General features: G+C 42.0%; 2 protein-coding genes across 2 annotated transcripts in view; both read right to left on the bottom strand.

Moving 5' to 3' along the window:
* LOC102292663 overlaps positions 1–6,695 on the bottom strand; it is an 11,950-nt gene extending 5,255 nt beyond the window's left edge. Inside the window, exons 1-5 of the mRNA XM_005948138.2 lie at positions 6,270–6,695; positions 2,899–3,025; positions 1,367–2,021; positions 1,039–1,162; positions 437–609 (exon numbers count right to left, since the gene is read on the bottom strand). Coding sequence (XP_005948200.1) covers positions 437–609; positions 1,039–1,162; positions 1,367–2,021; positions 2,899–3,025; positions 6,270–6,274 — 1,084 coding nt within the window. The 5' untranslated portion in view covers positions 6,275–6,695. The remainder of the gene's footprint in view (positions 1–436; positions 610–1,038; positions 1,163–1,366; positions 2,022–2,898; positions 3,026–6,269) is intronic.
* A 9,776-nt stretch (positions 6,696–16,471) lies between these two features.
* On the bottom strand, positions 16,472–18,412 carry LOC121812364 (vascular cell adhesion protein 1-like). Its single transcript, XM_042214388.1, has 3 exons — positions 18,095–18,412; positions 17,216–17,470; positions 16,472–16,560 (listed from the first exon to the last, which is right to left on the bottom strand). Exons 1-3 carry the CDS (start codon positions 18,381–18,383, stop codon positions 16,472–16,474), a joined length of 633 nt encoding a protein of 210 aa, XP_042070322.1. The 5' UTR covers positions 18,384–18,412.
* Positions 18,413–18,419: the final 7 nt, after the last annotated feature.

Below are 18,419 nucleotides of genomic sequence, written 5' to 3'. Positions count from 1 at the left end.
GATAGATAACTAGATCTCTCTCAGGCTGCTGAGGGCTGCAGTCCTTCTTCCTAATCTCCGTGTGCTCACAATTATGTCCACAGTTAGTTAGACAAAGAAAGTATTTTTGTCAATATTTACAGCTTTCATTGTAAATGAGGCCAAAGGGATCTTTGTGCATTCGGCTGTAAGACCAAAATAAACCCATCAGAGTTACCAAAGAGCTTAGGAGCAGTCAGGTCTACATTCTCAAAAAGGTGAATCCTGGCCAGCTCAGCAACATCAAAGGCTTGGAAACCACAGAAAAAACCAGCGTGGATGACACAGAGACAAATATCCTGCTGGGCTCTGAGAGTTCGAACGACCCATCGTCCAATGAGTAGATAACATCCTCAGCTACAGCCACCCCCGTGCACAGCCTGGTCACGTGAGAGCAGCTTCCGTGTTTTCAGCTTACCTCTTAAACAGAGAAAAGACAAAAAGTCCTCAGTCTTAGGGCGACGTTTGGTCAGACAGGTGACTACAGCCAGGCTGTGGGAGTGGGTATTCTGTGCCGACCTCATCAGCACCAATGGTCCTGGAGAGCTGGGTGGGGACTGAGCAAACTTTCTCTGTGCGTGCAGCCGAGGTCTGCATACATACATCAAGTCAAACCAAACAAGTGCATTTATTAATAATGCAACAAACATTTAATCCTAATCTCTAGTAAGCCACAGTTCAGTGACGACAGAGACTTTAAATGAATTTAGTCTCAAAGTGAATTTCATTTTCTTGATGAAACGCAATGACAGGATTCGTTTTAGAAACTGTTGTGCTGTTGGACACAGATGGAGCAAATCACAAAGTATAAATATTCGTCTGTTGCACCAACTCGCGTTCAGTGAGTGATACAGCATCACTCGAGCAGATGAGTGCATACTTTTGGCAACACTGTGTTTATTAAAATCTATTCGAACCTCTTGGGATGTGATTTTTGTTTAAAAATCAGCTTCTGATGTTGGAACATCACAAGTTTGAGAAGCATAATCACAACACACACAAAAACACACTCGTGCCTACCTGTTTTTGGCACAATCATCTTCATCACCACGACTGCTGGTAGGATGGCGTTGTTGCGTCTGTAAGGACCAGCTCCAGTTTGGACCAGCTGCCCGACGCTTGATCGCAGTGTTAACTACAGAGCCTGAAGAGAACAGGCACAAGCCCAGCTGTGTGAGAACTGACCTCCACCTACAGTGTCATGACAATCAAAGTAATAACACGTGATGACACAGACAATCTGCTCGTGGCTAAAGTTTGGGACCAAAACGCTGTTTACTTCCAGCGAGCCTCCAAATAACCCCAAAAACAACATTAGACACACATGCACGCTTGTTGTGTTACTCACCACAGACACTTGTTGGGGTGTGCGACCTCAGAGTCCTGGCTGAGAGAGCAGCTCTCAGTGGCATCTTTGTGTTTTTAGATCTGCACATGTTGTTCAGTGAGTGTGCGCGTTGAGCAGTGTCTGTGCGTTTTGCAGGTTTGGGGTATTTTGAGTTCTGCAGCGACAGCGTGTTTCGTGTTTTATTTGAGCGTAGTGTCCTGGTAGAAGATGTCTTCTGGTCGGTGCAAGTACGCTGCCGAGTGTGTGCAACTTTCCTTTTACACAATTTCATCCGAGTTTGTGTGTTCCGTAGTATCCGAGTACATTTACTTTCTGGAGAGTGCGAGACCCAATTCAAGTGAGCTGTCTGCCGTTTGTTTGTGTGTTCAGCGTGCAGGCGCTTTGAAACGTGCAGGTTTTGTGCAGTACGTGTGTTCGCCTGTGTGTATGTATTTAGCTGTTTGCATGTGAGTCTTTGCTGTTGTGTGTGCATGTTTTTTCTTGCTTGTGTTTTCTTGTGTGCGTTAGGTTTTGTCAGTGTTTTTTGCAGAGCATGTGGACACTTGTGTGAGTGAGTGTGTGCAGCACGGTGTTTGTCTCTGTATTCCCTGAGAGAAAGGAAGAGAACTTTGCGGACCAGACGTTCTTCACACCACGGCATCCCGTCACTGATGTCCTGCACCACAAAAACAGTGTCTTCACCTTTAGTTCCACATATTTTGGGGCATCAACACAATTTTTATTTTGTCTGTTTACTAAAACGTATTGATGTTACAGGTACAAGTGAAATGTTTCATCCTGAAATCTGAAACATACTTGGCCTGTGGGGAACATTCTGCCAGCTGTGACTTCTCTGACTAGTCTGAAACTGAGGTATGTGGGGATTTACTCAAATACACTTTTCAATTCAATGTTATTTACACAGCGCCAAAACACAACAACAGTCACCTCAAGGTGCTTTATACTGTAAGGTCGACCCTACAATGATATAGACACAGAGAAAAACCCAACAATCACATGACCCCCTATGAGCAGCTCTTTGGCGACAGTGGGAAGGAAAAACTCCCTTTTAACAGGAAGAAACCTCCAGCAGAACCAGGCTCAGGGAGGGGCGGGGCCATCTGCTGTGATTGGTTGGGGTTGAGAATCCGATAATCCAAACAAACAAGCAAGTCTACCTCTGAAAGGCTCAGAAAGTGGTCCAGTCAGGTTCAGACTTAAATCAAATTGAGATGCTTTGGTATGACCTTAAACAGGCTGTTCATGCCGAAAAAGCCCTCCAATGAAGAGAGCCAAATCTTTCCACAGCCAAGTGAAAAGACTACTTGCCTCAGACCTGACTGCAGTTCTTGCTGCTGGCACAACCAATGTTTAGGTTTCAGGTGCAATGACTTTTTCCTCCGTTAATAAATCTAATTATTATTTAAAAACTGCATTTTGGATTTACTTCTATTATCTTTGTCTGATATTAAAATTTCTTTTATGATCTGAAACAAAAAAAGTAATCAGGAACAGGCCACATACACTTTAGAGAGGATAGACAGTTTACTTACATATCTTTTTCTGATGACGTTGCGCTTGGGTCTGTCTGTACTCATGTTGCCCAGCAGAGAGTCTCTGTGTTTTGCCTGTGCTATGTTTTCACTGCAGGTGCTGGAATAAACATTCGTCTGCTTCTTTCTAGATGAGAAGAATTACGAAATGCTCCAATTAAAAAAAGCCATTGGACAGGGCTGCAGTAGAGAGTCACACTATTCAATATGACTTCAAGTAATTTTAAAATCAGTTCATTATGTGGCACAGAGTCACTCATGGTGTGCAAAACCACCAGCTAGTCAAGAAACAGTCGTCTAAAGGAGCAGTGAATCTCACTGGAGACACAGCAGCACTGCGTCTATCTGATGACACAGGTGAGCCAGCGCACTGATTACTCTTCAATACCTGAGGGGAACAGATTTAATTAGGATAAATTAGACAGCCTGGTTCAAATACAATTCCAAGTGCAGATTGCGTGGAAGAAGACATGCAACTGCCACGGAAACAGACAATTCTTCAATAGACATGAAGTTGTGCTGAGATCTAGACTTGTAGTCCTAAACCAAGACAAAGACAATACCAAGACCAGAGGGTATCAAGACCAAGACAAAGTCGAGACGAGACCAAGACCGAGACAAAAGTCTTTAAAGTGCAGCCAGATGCTGCTTCGTTTACAGGTCTCAGGCATATTTATGTGTTTTTGCGATGCACAGCCCTCCTCACCGCTGTCTACTGTCTCACTCACTTACTGAGAGGACGGACGCACGCTCCACTTTTCTGTAGCGTCCATCACCCTCTCTGTTTATCCTATATCCTCGCATGTGATTGGCCACAATATGGAGTGATTGGAGCATAGCTGAGCCGCTGTGTGAGAGCTGAGCAGCCAAAGGAAATTAGGTGAGGAGCGGCTCTCGCTCAAGGGGAGTCGACTCTTCTGATTCACTACTAAGCACTCTGTAAGCACGGCTCTTAGAGCTGATGCTTTTGCACATGACACATTATCGAACGTTACGGTGTGTGTCACGGATACTGTTGACTCCAAATCTCCCGACCACTATGTCGATCTGAGACAGCAAGACCGAGACAAGACCATCTCTGTCTGACCAAGCCATCCTAATCATAATAACTACCCTAATTGTCACACGTCCGTTTTCTCGTGTAGGTCACATTGACAATTTATAATTCATGATGACGTTATTATAAACATCACGGTGGCAGGCTGTAAACATGAAATCGCGCAGCTGCTCAGAGTGTTGTCAGGCTGCAGGACGGTCGCTCTCCATTTTTCCTCTCACATGGCCTACTTCTGACAGGAAGTAACCATGGTTACAGGAGGATGCTCTCAAACCCTTGTGATCTAAAAGATCTCAGGTTATTGATGCAAAATCCAACTGTACCCTAGTACTAAAACCTCATAAAAGAAGTATACTGTCTCAGATGCGCGTCATTTCTAGGGGGTTAGGGGGGTTATGACCCCCCCAATAAGCAGACCCAACCGATATAACCACAGTTATCCAGTCAATTCAGTAGGAATAAACAGCAACAGACTGAGCCACGTTAATTAGCTTTTCTGCAGTCTGGTTGAATAATTGGTCGAGTCAGAATATAAAATAAGTTAATACAGAGCATGGCTTAAATAATCACATCAAAAACTATAGATCTGGATGAGTTTGATTGACACGTGCTGATTACATTCTTCATATAACCAGGACAGATGAGAGCACAGGGAGCAGCAGATTGGTTAGACACGGAGAGGCGAGCATCAAGCGGACCAGCAAGCAGCCACACAGGAGCCATTATGGCTGAATAAAAACAGGAGCTATGGGGGTACTGACCAAAGTGCTTAAAGCACACACATGTTGATACAGCACTTTATTACTGTGTGGTCCATTTGCTGTTAAAAATGCTTATATTGATGAACTGCAGCAGCTGTGTTACTTTCAGTAGTTCATATTTTTATAATATCACAATTTTAACTTCCTTTGTAAAACCAGTTAATTTGCAGGGTTAGACCATGTATGTGACTGGTCAAATCTGCCAGAGCTGCCCCTTTCATAGGACCATCCTCATGACTGGTTTGGAAAACGTGGCTCAAGCTATCGAGCTGATAAACTCTTGGACCACATATCCTGATTGCCAGTGTCAGCAAAGTGAAGCCAGATAGAGGAAAGCTATCCTGGCTATGTTCAGCCTGCTTTGTAGTGCAGGGACCAGAGGAACCAGGCCAGCATGCTGTTGTTGTTCACTGACTTGCAGCTTGAGACCTGACTCAAGTCAAGTTTGACAATGATTTCAAATGTAAATAATCCTAGCAGCAGATGTCTGTCTCCTTCTGGGCTATCTGCAGTATGTTTCTATATCTAGTCCTGTTCTGTGCACACACACCTTCTCTCGGCCAACATATTTACAAGCTCTAATGAACGGGTGAAACTGGAAATATGGTAGGCTATGAGAGAGCATACGAAAGACCTATGTGGTAAGAGGTTGTAGGGACAGTAGGACTCAGAGCACAAACAAAGCTCCATTCAGCTGACTTTCATTATTTTGCCAGCGTTTTATGTGGGTTAGAGCATTTTGTTCAATTCAAAGGCTTTCAGAGACAGCATATTGATACTGCCAAGTCAGTACATTAATTTAAACTCAATAACTTACAGTGGGAATTATGAAATATGAATCAAATAATATCTCCCAACCCCACTACTGTAACCTCTCACTATACTTCTGTCCTCGCTTATCACAAAAGAGCCTAGCTGTACTGTAAATGCATTCAGACAGATTTACAGCAACCATTACCCCAGGCTCAAGTTTGTTTCTTATAATGGAGGTAGCTAACCTAAGGCAGTTAAACCATCATGTGATTATGCTGTGATTAATTCTCTCATTAGCAGCAATAACGCCGGGCACTCCTCTAAAATCCCCGTGGAAAGGACTAGAGATGGCACGATACCACTTCTTTTTATGTCCGATACCGATATCCTAAATTTGCATATCTGCCGATATCGGATATCGGATCAGTCCATCCCTAGAAAGGACCACGCTTTGTGTCTCACTCACTGATTTTGCACTTCATGTAATCCTATCATCTACACTCACTCAGCACCTGTAACAAACCACACATGTAGCGTGCAGTACAACATGCTGCAAATAGCCGAGTACCGGCCTGCAGCCCTCTGATTCTCCCACACCCTGACACGGACACTCCCGTACCGCTACAGCGGGAACTAACATGCGCGGGTGGATGGATTTATTTCTGAGGCGCTTCCAGCCCTGACGACTGAGCAGTCTGCGGATCATTAAACAAACTCAGATGAACGAACAACATACAGCGTGTCTTCCACTGAGCATGTTCCCTTTAACAAAGCAGGCATTAATAAAAGAAAACACGCACCCCATCCAGGATCCCCGGCCTGCAGCATGGACACATCTAGGATCTGAGAGAACGGCTCACAGCTTCACCGACTAACAGCAGCTCATGTCAGCTGTCCCCCCGCTCCCCTGGGCTGTTATTCCCGTAGAGCTGGAGCTTGGAGTCGGCCCCTGCACGGCTCCTCAGCGCAGTGAGGAAGCACCGACTGCGGTCATGTGAGCCGCAGTTGCCAGACAGGCTAGAGCCGCTGAACCGAGAGCCGCGTCAGCAGACGCTCAGAACGCAGTCGTCACGTGGTTCAGCGTGAGTTTCCGTCCCTTTTCACGTGGGTCATATGTTTTATTTTTAACAGGTTCCTCGCAGCGCTTATCCTGTCTCCCACGTCCCACGTGTTTTCAATAAAACATCAGTAGCAGTGAGCAAGCTTCTTTATTTTAACGTGGCTCACATCCAGTGTAGTTAGTGTGTAGTGTTGTGTTGTGTGTCAGAACAATGAGGCGGCTGCTGTCTCCAGGTAGAAACAGCAGTGACACACCTGCTGCTGTCAGACCTGCAGGGTATCAGGCTGTGATGTTTTCTTTATAGTGGACAGAAATGATGTTTTTGGAGTGGCACAAATAATTTGTGTGGCATCTTACTGAAGAACAGCTGATTGTTCTGTAAATAGTTTAAATGGTTATTTGTCTGATGTCTTGCAGACTTATACCCCCTTTAGATCTCTTATATCAAGTGATCTAAGCTGTGGAGTAATTTACCCCTATACATCAGACAGGCTCCTACTGTCAATCTTTTTAAATCTTATCTTAAAACACATTTTTATTTACTGGCTTTTAATACAGCATGAGAGTTATTTGTTATTTTATTAGCTATGTTGTATTCTTGTACAGCACTTTGGTCAACGCTCCTGTTGTAATTAAATGTGCTATATAAATAATTAAACCATTTAAAAAAAATCAAGGTAAAAGGTAAATGGATGCAAATAACTTTGTTGTTTGCAAAACTTGTGCATAGGATTTTAAAATTGACAATTTATATTTGCATTTAAAGTTATGAAATATGATTCATTAAACATGTTTGTGGTTGTTACAGTAAAAAATATAACTTTTTCTACTCTGATTTTATGTTTTTTGTCTGATTTTAGATCAATTGTGTTAATACAGTATGTCAAAATGAAAACATAACTGTAAATTCAGACACGTGAGGTTGTGCTGAAAAGAATGATACCAAACAAGGCAAAGTAAATAGTTTTTAAAGGTGAAATGTGGAGGGAAAATCAAAAGTAGTTAAAAATGGCCAATTATACCCTGGACCCCAGAGGGTTAAACATTTTTTTTAAAGTAACGCAATAGTTACTTTTCAAGTAATTAATTACTTTTAGAATATTGTAACTCAGTTACTTTTTTGAAGAAGTAACTAGTAACTATAATTAATTACTTTTTCAAAGTAACTTGCCCAACACTGCTCAGACTCACAGTGAACTAGAGCAGGGAGTTTTTCTGATGTCACCACTGGTTGGCGCTGTGGTCCAGCTGGTCCCAGCTCCAGCTTGGCTTCGCACCAGTACTGAGCTCCATCATCTTCTCTACTGGGAGTGATGTTCAGGGTGAAGGTCTCATTCACTGGTTTCTTCTGTTCACTGTTGGACTGTAGGTGACCCAGTGCTGCGTTTCCTCTGTAGAAGGTCACAGTGAGGCTTTGAACAGGAGCTACGTTCATTTTCCCCTGGCAACTGTATGACTGTTAAAGGATGGAGAGTTGGATCCCACCATGAGGTCTGCAATTTGGGGCGTTTTAAGTAGTTTGTTGAGCTGCTATTTTCACTAAGGCAATATAGTGGCAGTGAATCTTTGAATCTTATAAACCATGTATGGTAATAATGGGTCATCTTTTAATTACATTAACATAATTTTTAGGTCCTTCCACTTAATTTGCTGTTTTCCTTGCTGCAGCTCCATATTTTGTTTGATAAAATTATTTAAATTGATTAGCTTGTCAATAACAAGCCTGTGTGCCTTGGCAACTGGTAAAACCTTTGTATTGGTTAATGTTATATTTCCTGCGGTGCGTCACTACCATTTAGTTCTTTCCCTCCAAAATCACTGCTGGATTTTTATTCTTTGTTCTGTTTGAATCTACCTCCATATGTGAACAAACACATATGGACAGACAGTGTTTGATCTGACTTTAATGCAGTTGCTCAAGCCCAAAACAGACTGAAGAAGAAAACAGGTGAAAAACTGCAGATAAATTAAAACACAATAGCAACGGCACTTTGTAAAAAATTAAAAGTCTTTTGAGTTTTTTGGTGTCTTGCATGCCTCATTTCATTTGAGTCCCTTCTCGATCCTGTGCTCGCGCCACCATTTCTTTACCCTCCCGGTCGCCTTTGGCTCTCCTTTATATTTCACCTGGCTGCACCGTCCTGTTGGCAGTTTTTTGTCCGTACATTCTCCCTGTTTTCTCCCGCTTACCGCTTGTCTTATTTCGGTCCACTAACGCTCCCCCCTCTTGCCCACTCGACCCTCTTGGGACTCCCTCCCATCTTCTCCTCCGGTTCTGTTGGGGGCCCAGTGACCGAAGCTTGTGTTCCCCGGCCCTCCTGGGTGCCTTCCTTCCCGGCCCCGCCACTGGTCCCTCCACTCCGTGCCCGCCCGTCTGCGGCCCTTCCTGGCCCTCCGCGGACTGCGCCTCCGTTGGTGCGCCCCTGCGCTTGGGCCTCCGGGACCCCCGCCCCCGTGGTGCCCCTCACGACCCCTCCTGCCTCGTCCCCTGTCTCTGGAGGCGTGTTGGGCCGTTTTTTGCCGTATTCATATCGTTCCTAGTTGCTACCTTCACACAAGTACCTGACGTTTCTTTACAGTCATTAAAATTACTTGCAAGTACTTTCTTGCGTTACTTCTAAGTTTAACCCTCTGGGGTCAGAGCATAATTGGCCATTTTTGAACTACTTTTGATTTTCCTCAAATTTCACCTTTAAAAACGATTTACTTTGCCTTGTTTGGTATCATCCTTTTCAGCACAACCTCACGTGTCTGAATTTACAGTTATGTTTTCATTTTGACATACTGTATTAACACAATTGATCTAAAATCAGACAAAAAACATAAAATCAGAGTAGAAAAAGTTATATTTTTTACTGTAACAACCACAAACATGTTTAATGAATCATATTTCATAACTTTAAATGCAAATATAAATTCAATTTTAAAATCCTATGCACAAGTTTTGCAAATAACAAATTTATTTGCATCCATTTAACTTTTACCTTGATTTTTTTTAAATGGTTTAATTATTTATATAGCACATTTAATTACAACAGGAGCGTTGACCAAAGTGCTGTACAAGAATACAACATAGCTAATAAAATAACAAATAACTCTCATGCTGTATTAAAAGCCAGTAAATAAAAATGTGTTTTAAGATAAGATTTAAAAAGATTGACAGTAGGAGCCTGTCTGATGTATAGGGGTAAATTATTCCACAGCTTAGATCACTTGATATAAGAGATCTAAAGGGGGTATAAGTCTGCAAGACATCAGACAAATAACCATTTAAACTATTTACAGAACAATCAGCTGTTCTTCAGTAAGATGCCACACAAATTATTTGTGCCACTCCAAAAACATCATTTCTGTCCACTATAAAGGAAACATCACAGCCTGATACCTGCAGGTCTGACAGCAGCAGGTGTGTCACTGCTGTTTCTACCTGGAGACAGCAGTCGCCTCATTGTTCTGACACACAACACAACACTACACACTAACTACACAAGACAGCACATTAACTACACACATTAACAACGTCACAAATCTCTCACATCTCAAAACTCGCTCTCTCTCTCGCCTTCACTCCTAAAACGTCTGTTTTTGTTTGTTTTTTTTTGCTCATAAGCAGAGAGTCTCGCTGCGCTGTCCTTAGACAGTAAACGTGACGAAACTATTGAGGAAAAACGCCGCGTATATATTGTTTATCATGACTCTGGTTTTATGTGCCGATCAACACAGTTTATAAACTGGTATATGTCACCTTGTTGCTTTGTCTTTAAGTGGTCATGTGATTGGCTCACCACGACTACTTTATTCTTCCTCAGTCAAACAGCAGCACTCATGCGATTGTTTTGCCCCCTGAGCTCCAGGTGTTGTGCTAGACAGTGATCGTGATCACCGTCTGCGCAGCTGCTTAAAGCGTAGCGCCCAGATTACTTACAGCTACTTCCGTGCAACTGATATAAGATGCGGTAAGCTGAACACAGCTTCAACCGTCTGTTTGTTGAAAAATAGTAACGGACCGCATTTTCTTCTTAGTAACTGTAACGGCGTTGTAACGATAGGAATAGTAATTAGTTAGATTACTCGTTACTGAAAAAAGTAACGCCGTTGTTCCCATCACTGAGTCTGAGGGGAAAAAAACATCAAACTTACATTTACAAGTTACTTGTATCTGTGCTTCAAATCACTTTTTAAGTTGGGTTATGACGAGAATACGATTTCTATCCTCATCTCTGACCAGTGAGACTGATCTTGTAATATAACTACTGTATACTGTACAGTATGTTTTGTATAAAGAGCATTACCCTGCAAGGTAACTGCAGCAGCTAAATATAATGAAGTGGAATAAGTGGTAAAGGGTGTTTTACAGATCCTAGCTGCACAGAGTGTCCTGTGTTCACTCCATCTGCACTGGTAGTGAAGTACGGCGACCCAGCCAGTGTTACATGTGATGTATGTCAGAAGGACTGCAGTAGTGTTTTTTGGGGTTTGGACCACGCTGTGGGAAAAGATACAAAAAATGGAACCACGATGTTCTGGACGGTTGACAGACTGACTGAATGGGACCCATTTGTCATGTGCTATTATTTTAATGATGCTGGTGATCCATGTACTCACATTCTGGATATAACCATCTATCGTAAGTATGCTTACTTTAGAACATCAGACTTTTACTGAATTTTGCATCATTTATAACCAGAATCTGATCTCTTTGTATTTGTCTGTGAAGGTTCTCAGTCATCCAGGTCATCGTAGTCAAAGGAGCTTGCAAAGAAAAGCGTCTGGACTTCTTTAAGTTGCTTGAAGACGTTTCACCTCTCATCCGAGAAGCTTCTTCAGTTCTAAGGTCAAATGGTGGAGAGTCCCAGATATAAACCTAGTGGGAGTTTCCCCCCACAGAGGGACAAAAGGACCCCCTGATGATCCTCTAATCGCCTGAGCCAAGGTGTGAAACTGGGTGTGGGTCCCAATCAGCCAGAGTTTCGGGTGAGTTCATTGTGAAACCTGGCCCCACCTTATCATGCGAATTCCTGAGGTCAGATGGCCCAGGATGTGAGTGGGCGTTAAGGCGTCTGGGAAGGGATCTCAAAACTGGATTATAGATGGCAGAGAGTTGGTGTCGTAAACCCCCGCCTCTGTTCAAAGATGGTCGCTCACAGTGGACATAGATGCTTCTTTCACTCCTCTTTCAAACCATCTGTCCTCTCTGTCCAAAATGTGAACATTGGCATCCTCGAAAGAGTGACCTTTGACCTTTAGATGCAGATGGACTGCTGAGTCTTGTCCTGTGGAGGTGGCTCTTCTGTGTTGTGCCATGCGCTTGTGAAGTGGCTGTTTGGTCTCTCCAATGTAGAGGTCTGGGCATTCCTCGCTGCACTGTACAGCATAACACCACATTGTTAAGTCTGTGTTTTGGCGTTTTGTCTTTCGGGTGAACCAGTTTCTGTCTGAGCGTGTTGCTGGGTCTGAAATGACACCGGGATGTCATGCTTGGAGAAAACTCTCCTGAGTTTCTCTGATACACCGGCTACATAGGGGATGACAATGTTGTTGCGTCTGTCCTTCTTATCCTCCCTCGCTGGTGTCTGATCTTCTTTTCTGTGCCTCTTTGCTGACTTTAAGAACGCCCATTTAGGATAGCCGCACGTTTTGAGTGCTTCCTTTACATGTGTGTGTTCCTTCTTTTTCCTTCAGGCTTAGAGGGAACATGTTCTGCCCGGTGGTGTAGGGTCCTAATTACTCCAAGTTTGTGTTCCAGAGGGTGATGGGAGTCAAAGAGGAGGTACTGGTCCGTGTGTGTGGGCTTCCGGTAAACTTCGATGTTGAGGTTTGCCGTTCTCTTCAATGTGCACGCGCAGTCCAGGAAAGGCAAACAGTCGTCCTTTGTGTCTTCCCTGGTGAACTTGATGTTTTTATCCACAGCGTTAATGTGCGCAGTGAAGGATTCCACTTCTTGTGTCTTGATTTTGACCCAGGTGTCGTCCACATATCTGTACCAGTGGCTGGGTACTCTTCCTTTGATAAGACACAGTTAGATCGGATTCATGCTCTCGGCGGTTACTGACTGACATCTACCTGTGTTACTCTTTCTTTCCCTGTCTTGTCAGAGCCTCCAGAAAGTGTCTCCATCAGCTTTGTAAACCACACTGAGATGATGTTTGAGAATCAGCAGTACACCCTGCAGTGTAGCGTACAGAACGTAGCTCCTGTTCAAAGCCTCACTGTGACCTTCTACAGAGGAAACACAGCACTGGGTCACCTACAGTCCGAACAGTGAACAGAAGAAACCAGTGAATGAGACCTTCACCCTGAACATCACTCCCAGTAGAGAAGATGATGGAGCTCAGTACTGGTGTGAAGCCAAGCTGGAGCTGGGACCAGCTGGACCACAGCGCCCTCCAGTGGTGACATCAGAAAAACTCCCTGCTCTAGTTCACTGTGAGTCTGAGAGAAATAAAGACGCTCTTTGATCTGTTTCTCAGAGTTTGACATTTTGAGCATGATTCATGTCACTGGTTTGGTTTTCTGTCCTCGTGAGCGCTTTGAGGAAGAATCCAAACAGTAAAGAAATGCTGTTTGGATTCTTCCTCATGGTGCTCATCACTGTTAATGAACAGGCTCTAAAAAGCATCATCAACAAACTGCTGACTGACACAAGCTGATGAACATAGTGGAGGATTTAGCTGTTTACCAGTAAAATGTTTCCCTCAGAAGTTTGTGGAAAGCCAGAATAGAAGTAAAAAAATAATAATAGTAATTGTGTTTAGATCCTAAATGATAAAAGTTCAGCTTTACTATTTGTTTAAATGTGGAATCAATACAGAGTATTAAGAGAATTAACCTGTAAAGTAAGCAGAGCTTTCAACATCATGAAGTGAAAATGAAAAGAGTAAGCCGAGTGAACATTAAAGTACAGTGGCTGGACTGTCGACAGTACTTTTGTTGTATTACACCAGAAATGTGTTTTAATTTATAATTATTTCTATTTTGCTGAAATTTTGACTTGTGTTTTTTCCTTATCAATATCACACAGATGGCCTGAGCTAAAGGAGCCACAACAAATCACAATGTGATCACAATCAAGAAAGGAAACTCTACACTGAATGCTCCTGTGGGAAACCCAGCCCTCATCACCTGGACCGCCCAGGCAAATAGTCCTTCCTACAGTGGCAGCATTCCATATGAAATCTGTTGGTTTGGGAGCATGAAGGACAGTAATATCTGCACTGTGATGACACAGTAGGGACTGTCACCAAGAGTTTAACATTGATGTGCAGTGAGTGTTGTAGACTACGGAAAATGTGTACTGGGGAAGATAATCACAATATTATTTCACAAATTAGTTCATTGTGATGTTTTGGTGTTTTTAATTTCCTGGTATAATGACTCTCTTTTCTTTTTTACCAACCCGACCCACCAAAAATAAGTCAACTCCACCCCATAATAATATCTGACAATACTGGGAGTCGGTCCTGTCGGACGTCGATGGGATGGTATGGCAAAACAAAGTATGGGACACAGACAAACTCAGTAAAATTTCGTTATGACAGCTGAGAATACTGAAGGTTAAAATATATTTTGATGATGAGTTCTATAGCAGCTTGTACCTGTCTAGCTTCTAAGTGAAGTGTTGTATTGGAAAAAAGCATTTCCAAGGGAAAAGGTTCTCCCTTTTCATCTCTTTGGTTAAATGTTAAGTGTTGTTTATTTTGTAAATAAATTGCCAAAACGGAAGAAAGTGTGGTAAGCATTTTACTGCACGCAGGAGAAGCAACACACACATCAAATTACAGTTCACAGTCATGGCAGCTCTGCCCTTGGGACGTCTCAGCTCCTCTTTTATACCCCACACACAACTCTGTATCTTTGAGTTACAACAGGTTTCTGTCCCACGGGCTGTGGCTGGACAGAGAACAACTCCCACTATCTTTTCCCAGGAAGCACCTGGCACTGGGCTTCCTTCTTCTGAGCGAAACAGTTATCAGATAACACAGTGAAACATCGTTACACCAAGCTGAGCCGTTTTGACGAGGTCTTACTGACACATGCACACTTTATCTAAGCATACAAAGGTTATACAAAATCCTACAGTGAGATTCTAAACACAAAGAAAATGTGAAGATGAACTAGAATTTTTCCATAACACAGGCATTCATCTTCTATTAGCAGTTGATGAGCAGTGGTGTTCAAACTGAGCCCACGGGGACTTTGAGGGTCTCTGCTACATAAATGTCCCCTCTGTTCTTCACCTGTTGGCTGATTCTCTCTTCAGTCACTCTCTGCTTGATAATGCAGGCTATTTTCACGCAAACCTAAAATATTTAATACATCTCATAGGCATTCTCTTGATCTCATACATGACACTCCACATTTTCTAAGGATTATTTAATAATGCCATTTTTCCTCTTGAGTTGCATTAGATAAGGGTTGTTCTTGGAATAAAATGTGTCCTCACTGCTCAGTATCTTGAATTTTATGTCCTTTTCTACTCAAGATGCAACATAAAAGGGACTTTTAGTCATTATAGCTCACAAAGTTTGCTTTGTTTGTGCTGTTCCATTGTCAAATTTCAAAAGCTCTTAAATGAGTAACGTTGGTGCTTTGCAAGGTGTTTCCACTTCATCTCATTTGCAAATGTAATGTCGATAAACAGCAGATTATTCTTCATGTATCTGATTCAATTCCATCATACTCCTGTATCCATGTGTATCCATCCTAAAGCCTTGTCCTCTGTTCAGTTTTGCACAAACGGAGGAGGAAGAAGGAATAAAAAAAAGAGAATCTTTCGTGTTCCGAAGATGGAATTCGAAAAAGAATAAAAAATAAACAGAAACATCTTAAATAAAACACACCCAACCCAACAATACAAATAACAAAAAAGCAAAGACTCAACATAAAAAATATGTCCGTGTCCGCTATAGACCAGGATTTGTACCAGTTCCGACATTATGATTTTGATTTAAGTTCATTAAGAATAAAAAATACATCCGAATTGCCTCGTGCAAACATAACCAATAATATGAGAAAATAACTACATTCATAGAAAATGTCGTGGAAAAAGAGGGATTAAAAAGTGTTCGTGGCTAATCAGATACAGTGAAAGAAAAAGAAACTAAAAAATAAATAATATAGATACTGCGTGTTTGAATCGACATTACACGATTGCAATAGAATGAAATGGGATGAACAATTGCAAGCACAACGGTTCTGCATTTACAGAGCTTTGTTGAAAAAAAAAAAATTTTGACAATGGGGAAAGCGAAAACAAGCAATAGACTTTGTTGGTACTAATAAATGATAAAGATTTTATGGTTTGCATCTTGAGTAGAAAAGGACATAAAATTCAAGATACTGAGCAGTGAGGACACATTTTATTCCAAGAACAACCCTTATCTAATGCAACTCAAGAGGAAAAATGGCATTATTAAATAATCCTTAGAAAATGTGGAGTGTCATGTATCGAAAATAAGTTAAAGAATAAAAAAAAAAAAAACAAAAAACAAACAAAAAAAGATTCTCTGTTAAAAACACAAAAAACAAACAAAAAAAAAAAAACAAACAAAAAATAAAACAATATAAAAAATGCCTATGAGATGTATTAAATATTTTAGGTTTGCGTGAAAATAGCCTGCATTATCAAGCAGAGAGTGACTGAAGAGAGAATCAGCCAACAGGTGAAGAACAGAGGGGACATTTATGTAGCAGAGACCCTCAAAGTCCCCGTGGGCTCAGTTTGAACACCACTGCTCATCAACTGCTAATAGAAGATGAATGCCTGTGTTATGGAAAAATTCTAGTTCATCTTCACATTTTCTTTGTGTTTAGAATCTCACTGTAGGATTTTGTATAACCTTTGTATGCTTAGATAAAGTGTGCATGTGTCAGTAAGACCTCGTCAAAACGGCTCAGCTTGGTGTAACGATGTTTCACTGTGTTATCTGATAACTGTTTCGCTCAGAAGAAGGAAGCCCAGTGCCAGGTGCTTCCTGGGAAAAGATAGTGGGAGTTGTTCTCTGTCCAGCCACAGCCCGTGGGACAGAAACCTGTTGTAACTCAAAGATACAGAGTTGTGTGTGGGGTATAAAAGAGGAGCTGAGACGTCCCAAGGGCAGAGCTGCCATGACTGTGAACTGTAATGTTTGATGTGTGTGTTGGCTCTCCTGCGGCAGTAAGAAATAGCTTGACCACAGCTTTTTTCCGTTTTGCAGACTTTATTTACAAAATTAAACAACACCTGTAACATTTAAACAAAGAGATGGAAAAATGGGGAGAACCTTCCCTTGGAAATGTGCTTTTTTCCAAACAACAACTTCACTTAGAAGCTAGACAGGTACAAGCTGCTGATCAGAATCAGTATCAAAAATATATTTTAACCATTCAGTCATTTCTTCAGCTGTCAGTAACGATAATTTTACTGAGTTTGCTGTGTCCCATACAGTTGTGTTTGCAGTACCATCCCACTGACAGTCCGACAAGGACCAGAGCTCCCAGTATTGTCCCAGATATTATATATGGGGTGGAGTTGACTGTAGAATTGTGTTGAGGTGGGGTCGGGGTTGGGTAAAGAAAGGAAAAGAGAGTCATTTATACCAGGCAAATTAAAAACACCAAAACACTCACAATGAACTTAATTTGTGAAATAATATTGTGATTGATCTTCAGTGACACATTTTCCAGGAAGTATCTGACAACACTCACCTTGCACATCAATGTTAAACTCCTTGGTGACAGTCCCTACTGTGTTTCTCACAGTGCAGATATACTGTCCTTCATGCTCAAAGCCAACAGATTTAATAGTGAGAATGCTGCCACTGTAGGAAGGACTATTTGTTGGGCGTGTCCAGGTGCATGAGGGGCTGGGGTTTCCCACAGAGGAGCAGTTCAGGTGTAGAGTGTCTCCTTCTGTGATTGTGATCACATCTGGATTTGGTGGCTCCTTTAGCTCAGGCCCATCTGTGTGATTATTGATAGAGAAAAAAACACAAAGCAAAATTTCAGCAAAATAGAAATAATTTATAAATTAAAACACATTTCTGGTGTAATATACAACAAAAGGTACTGTCGACAGTCCAGCCCACTGTACTTTAATTTCACTCGGTGGTGCTATACTCTGTTGTCAGTTTGTCCACTTCATGATGTTTGAAAGCTCTGCTTACTTTACAGGTTAATTCTCTTAATACTCTGTATTGATTCCACATTTAAACAAATAGTAAAGCTGAACTTTTATCATTTAGGATCTAAACACAATTACTATTATTATTTTTTTACTTCTATTCTGGCTTTCCACAAACTTCTGAGGGAAACATTTTACTGGTAAACAGCTAAATCCTCCACTATGTTCATCAGCTTGTGTCAGTCAGCAGTTTGTTGATGATGCTTTTTAGAGCCTGTTCATTAACAGTGATGAGCACCATGAGGAAGAATCCAAACAGCATTTCTTTACTGATGAGAGGTGTGAGGAAGAATCAAAACAGTAAAGTAATGGGACATAAAACTAAACCAGTGACATGAAACATGCTCAAAATGTTAAACTCTGAGGAACAGAACAAAGAGCGTCTTTATTTCTCTCAGACTCACAGTAGACTGGAGGAGCAGAGAATTTTTCTGATGTCACCACTGGAGGGCTCTGTGGTCCAGCTGGTCCCAGCTCCAGCTTGGCTTCGCACCAGTACTGGGCTCCATCATCTTCTCTACTGGGGGTGATGTTCAGAGTGAAGGTCTCATTCACTGGTTTCTTCTGTTCACTGTCGGACAGTAGGTGACCCAGTGCTGTGTTTCCTCTGTAGAAGGTCACAGTGAGGCTTTGAACAGGAGCTACGTTCTGTACGCTACACTGCAGGGTGTACTGCTGATTCTCAAACATCATCTCAGTGTGGTTTACAAAGCTGATGGAGACACTTTG

The sequence above is a fragment of the Haplochromis burtoni genome, unplaced genomic scaffold (assembly GCF_018398535.1).
Source record: "Haplochromis burtoni strain Fernald_Lab_line unplaced genomic scaffold, NCSU_Asbu1 Contig_558, whole genome shotgun sequence".
Classification (NCBI taxonomy): domain Eukaryota; kingdom Metazoa; phylum Chordata; class Actinopteri; order Cichliformes; family Cichlidae; genus Haplochromis; species Haplochromis burtoni.
This window is presented reverse-complemented; position numbering and strand designations above follow the sequence as displayed.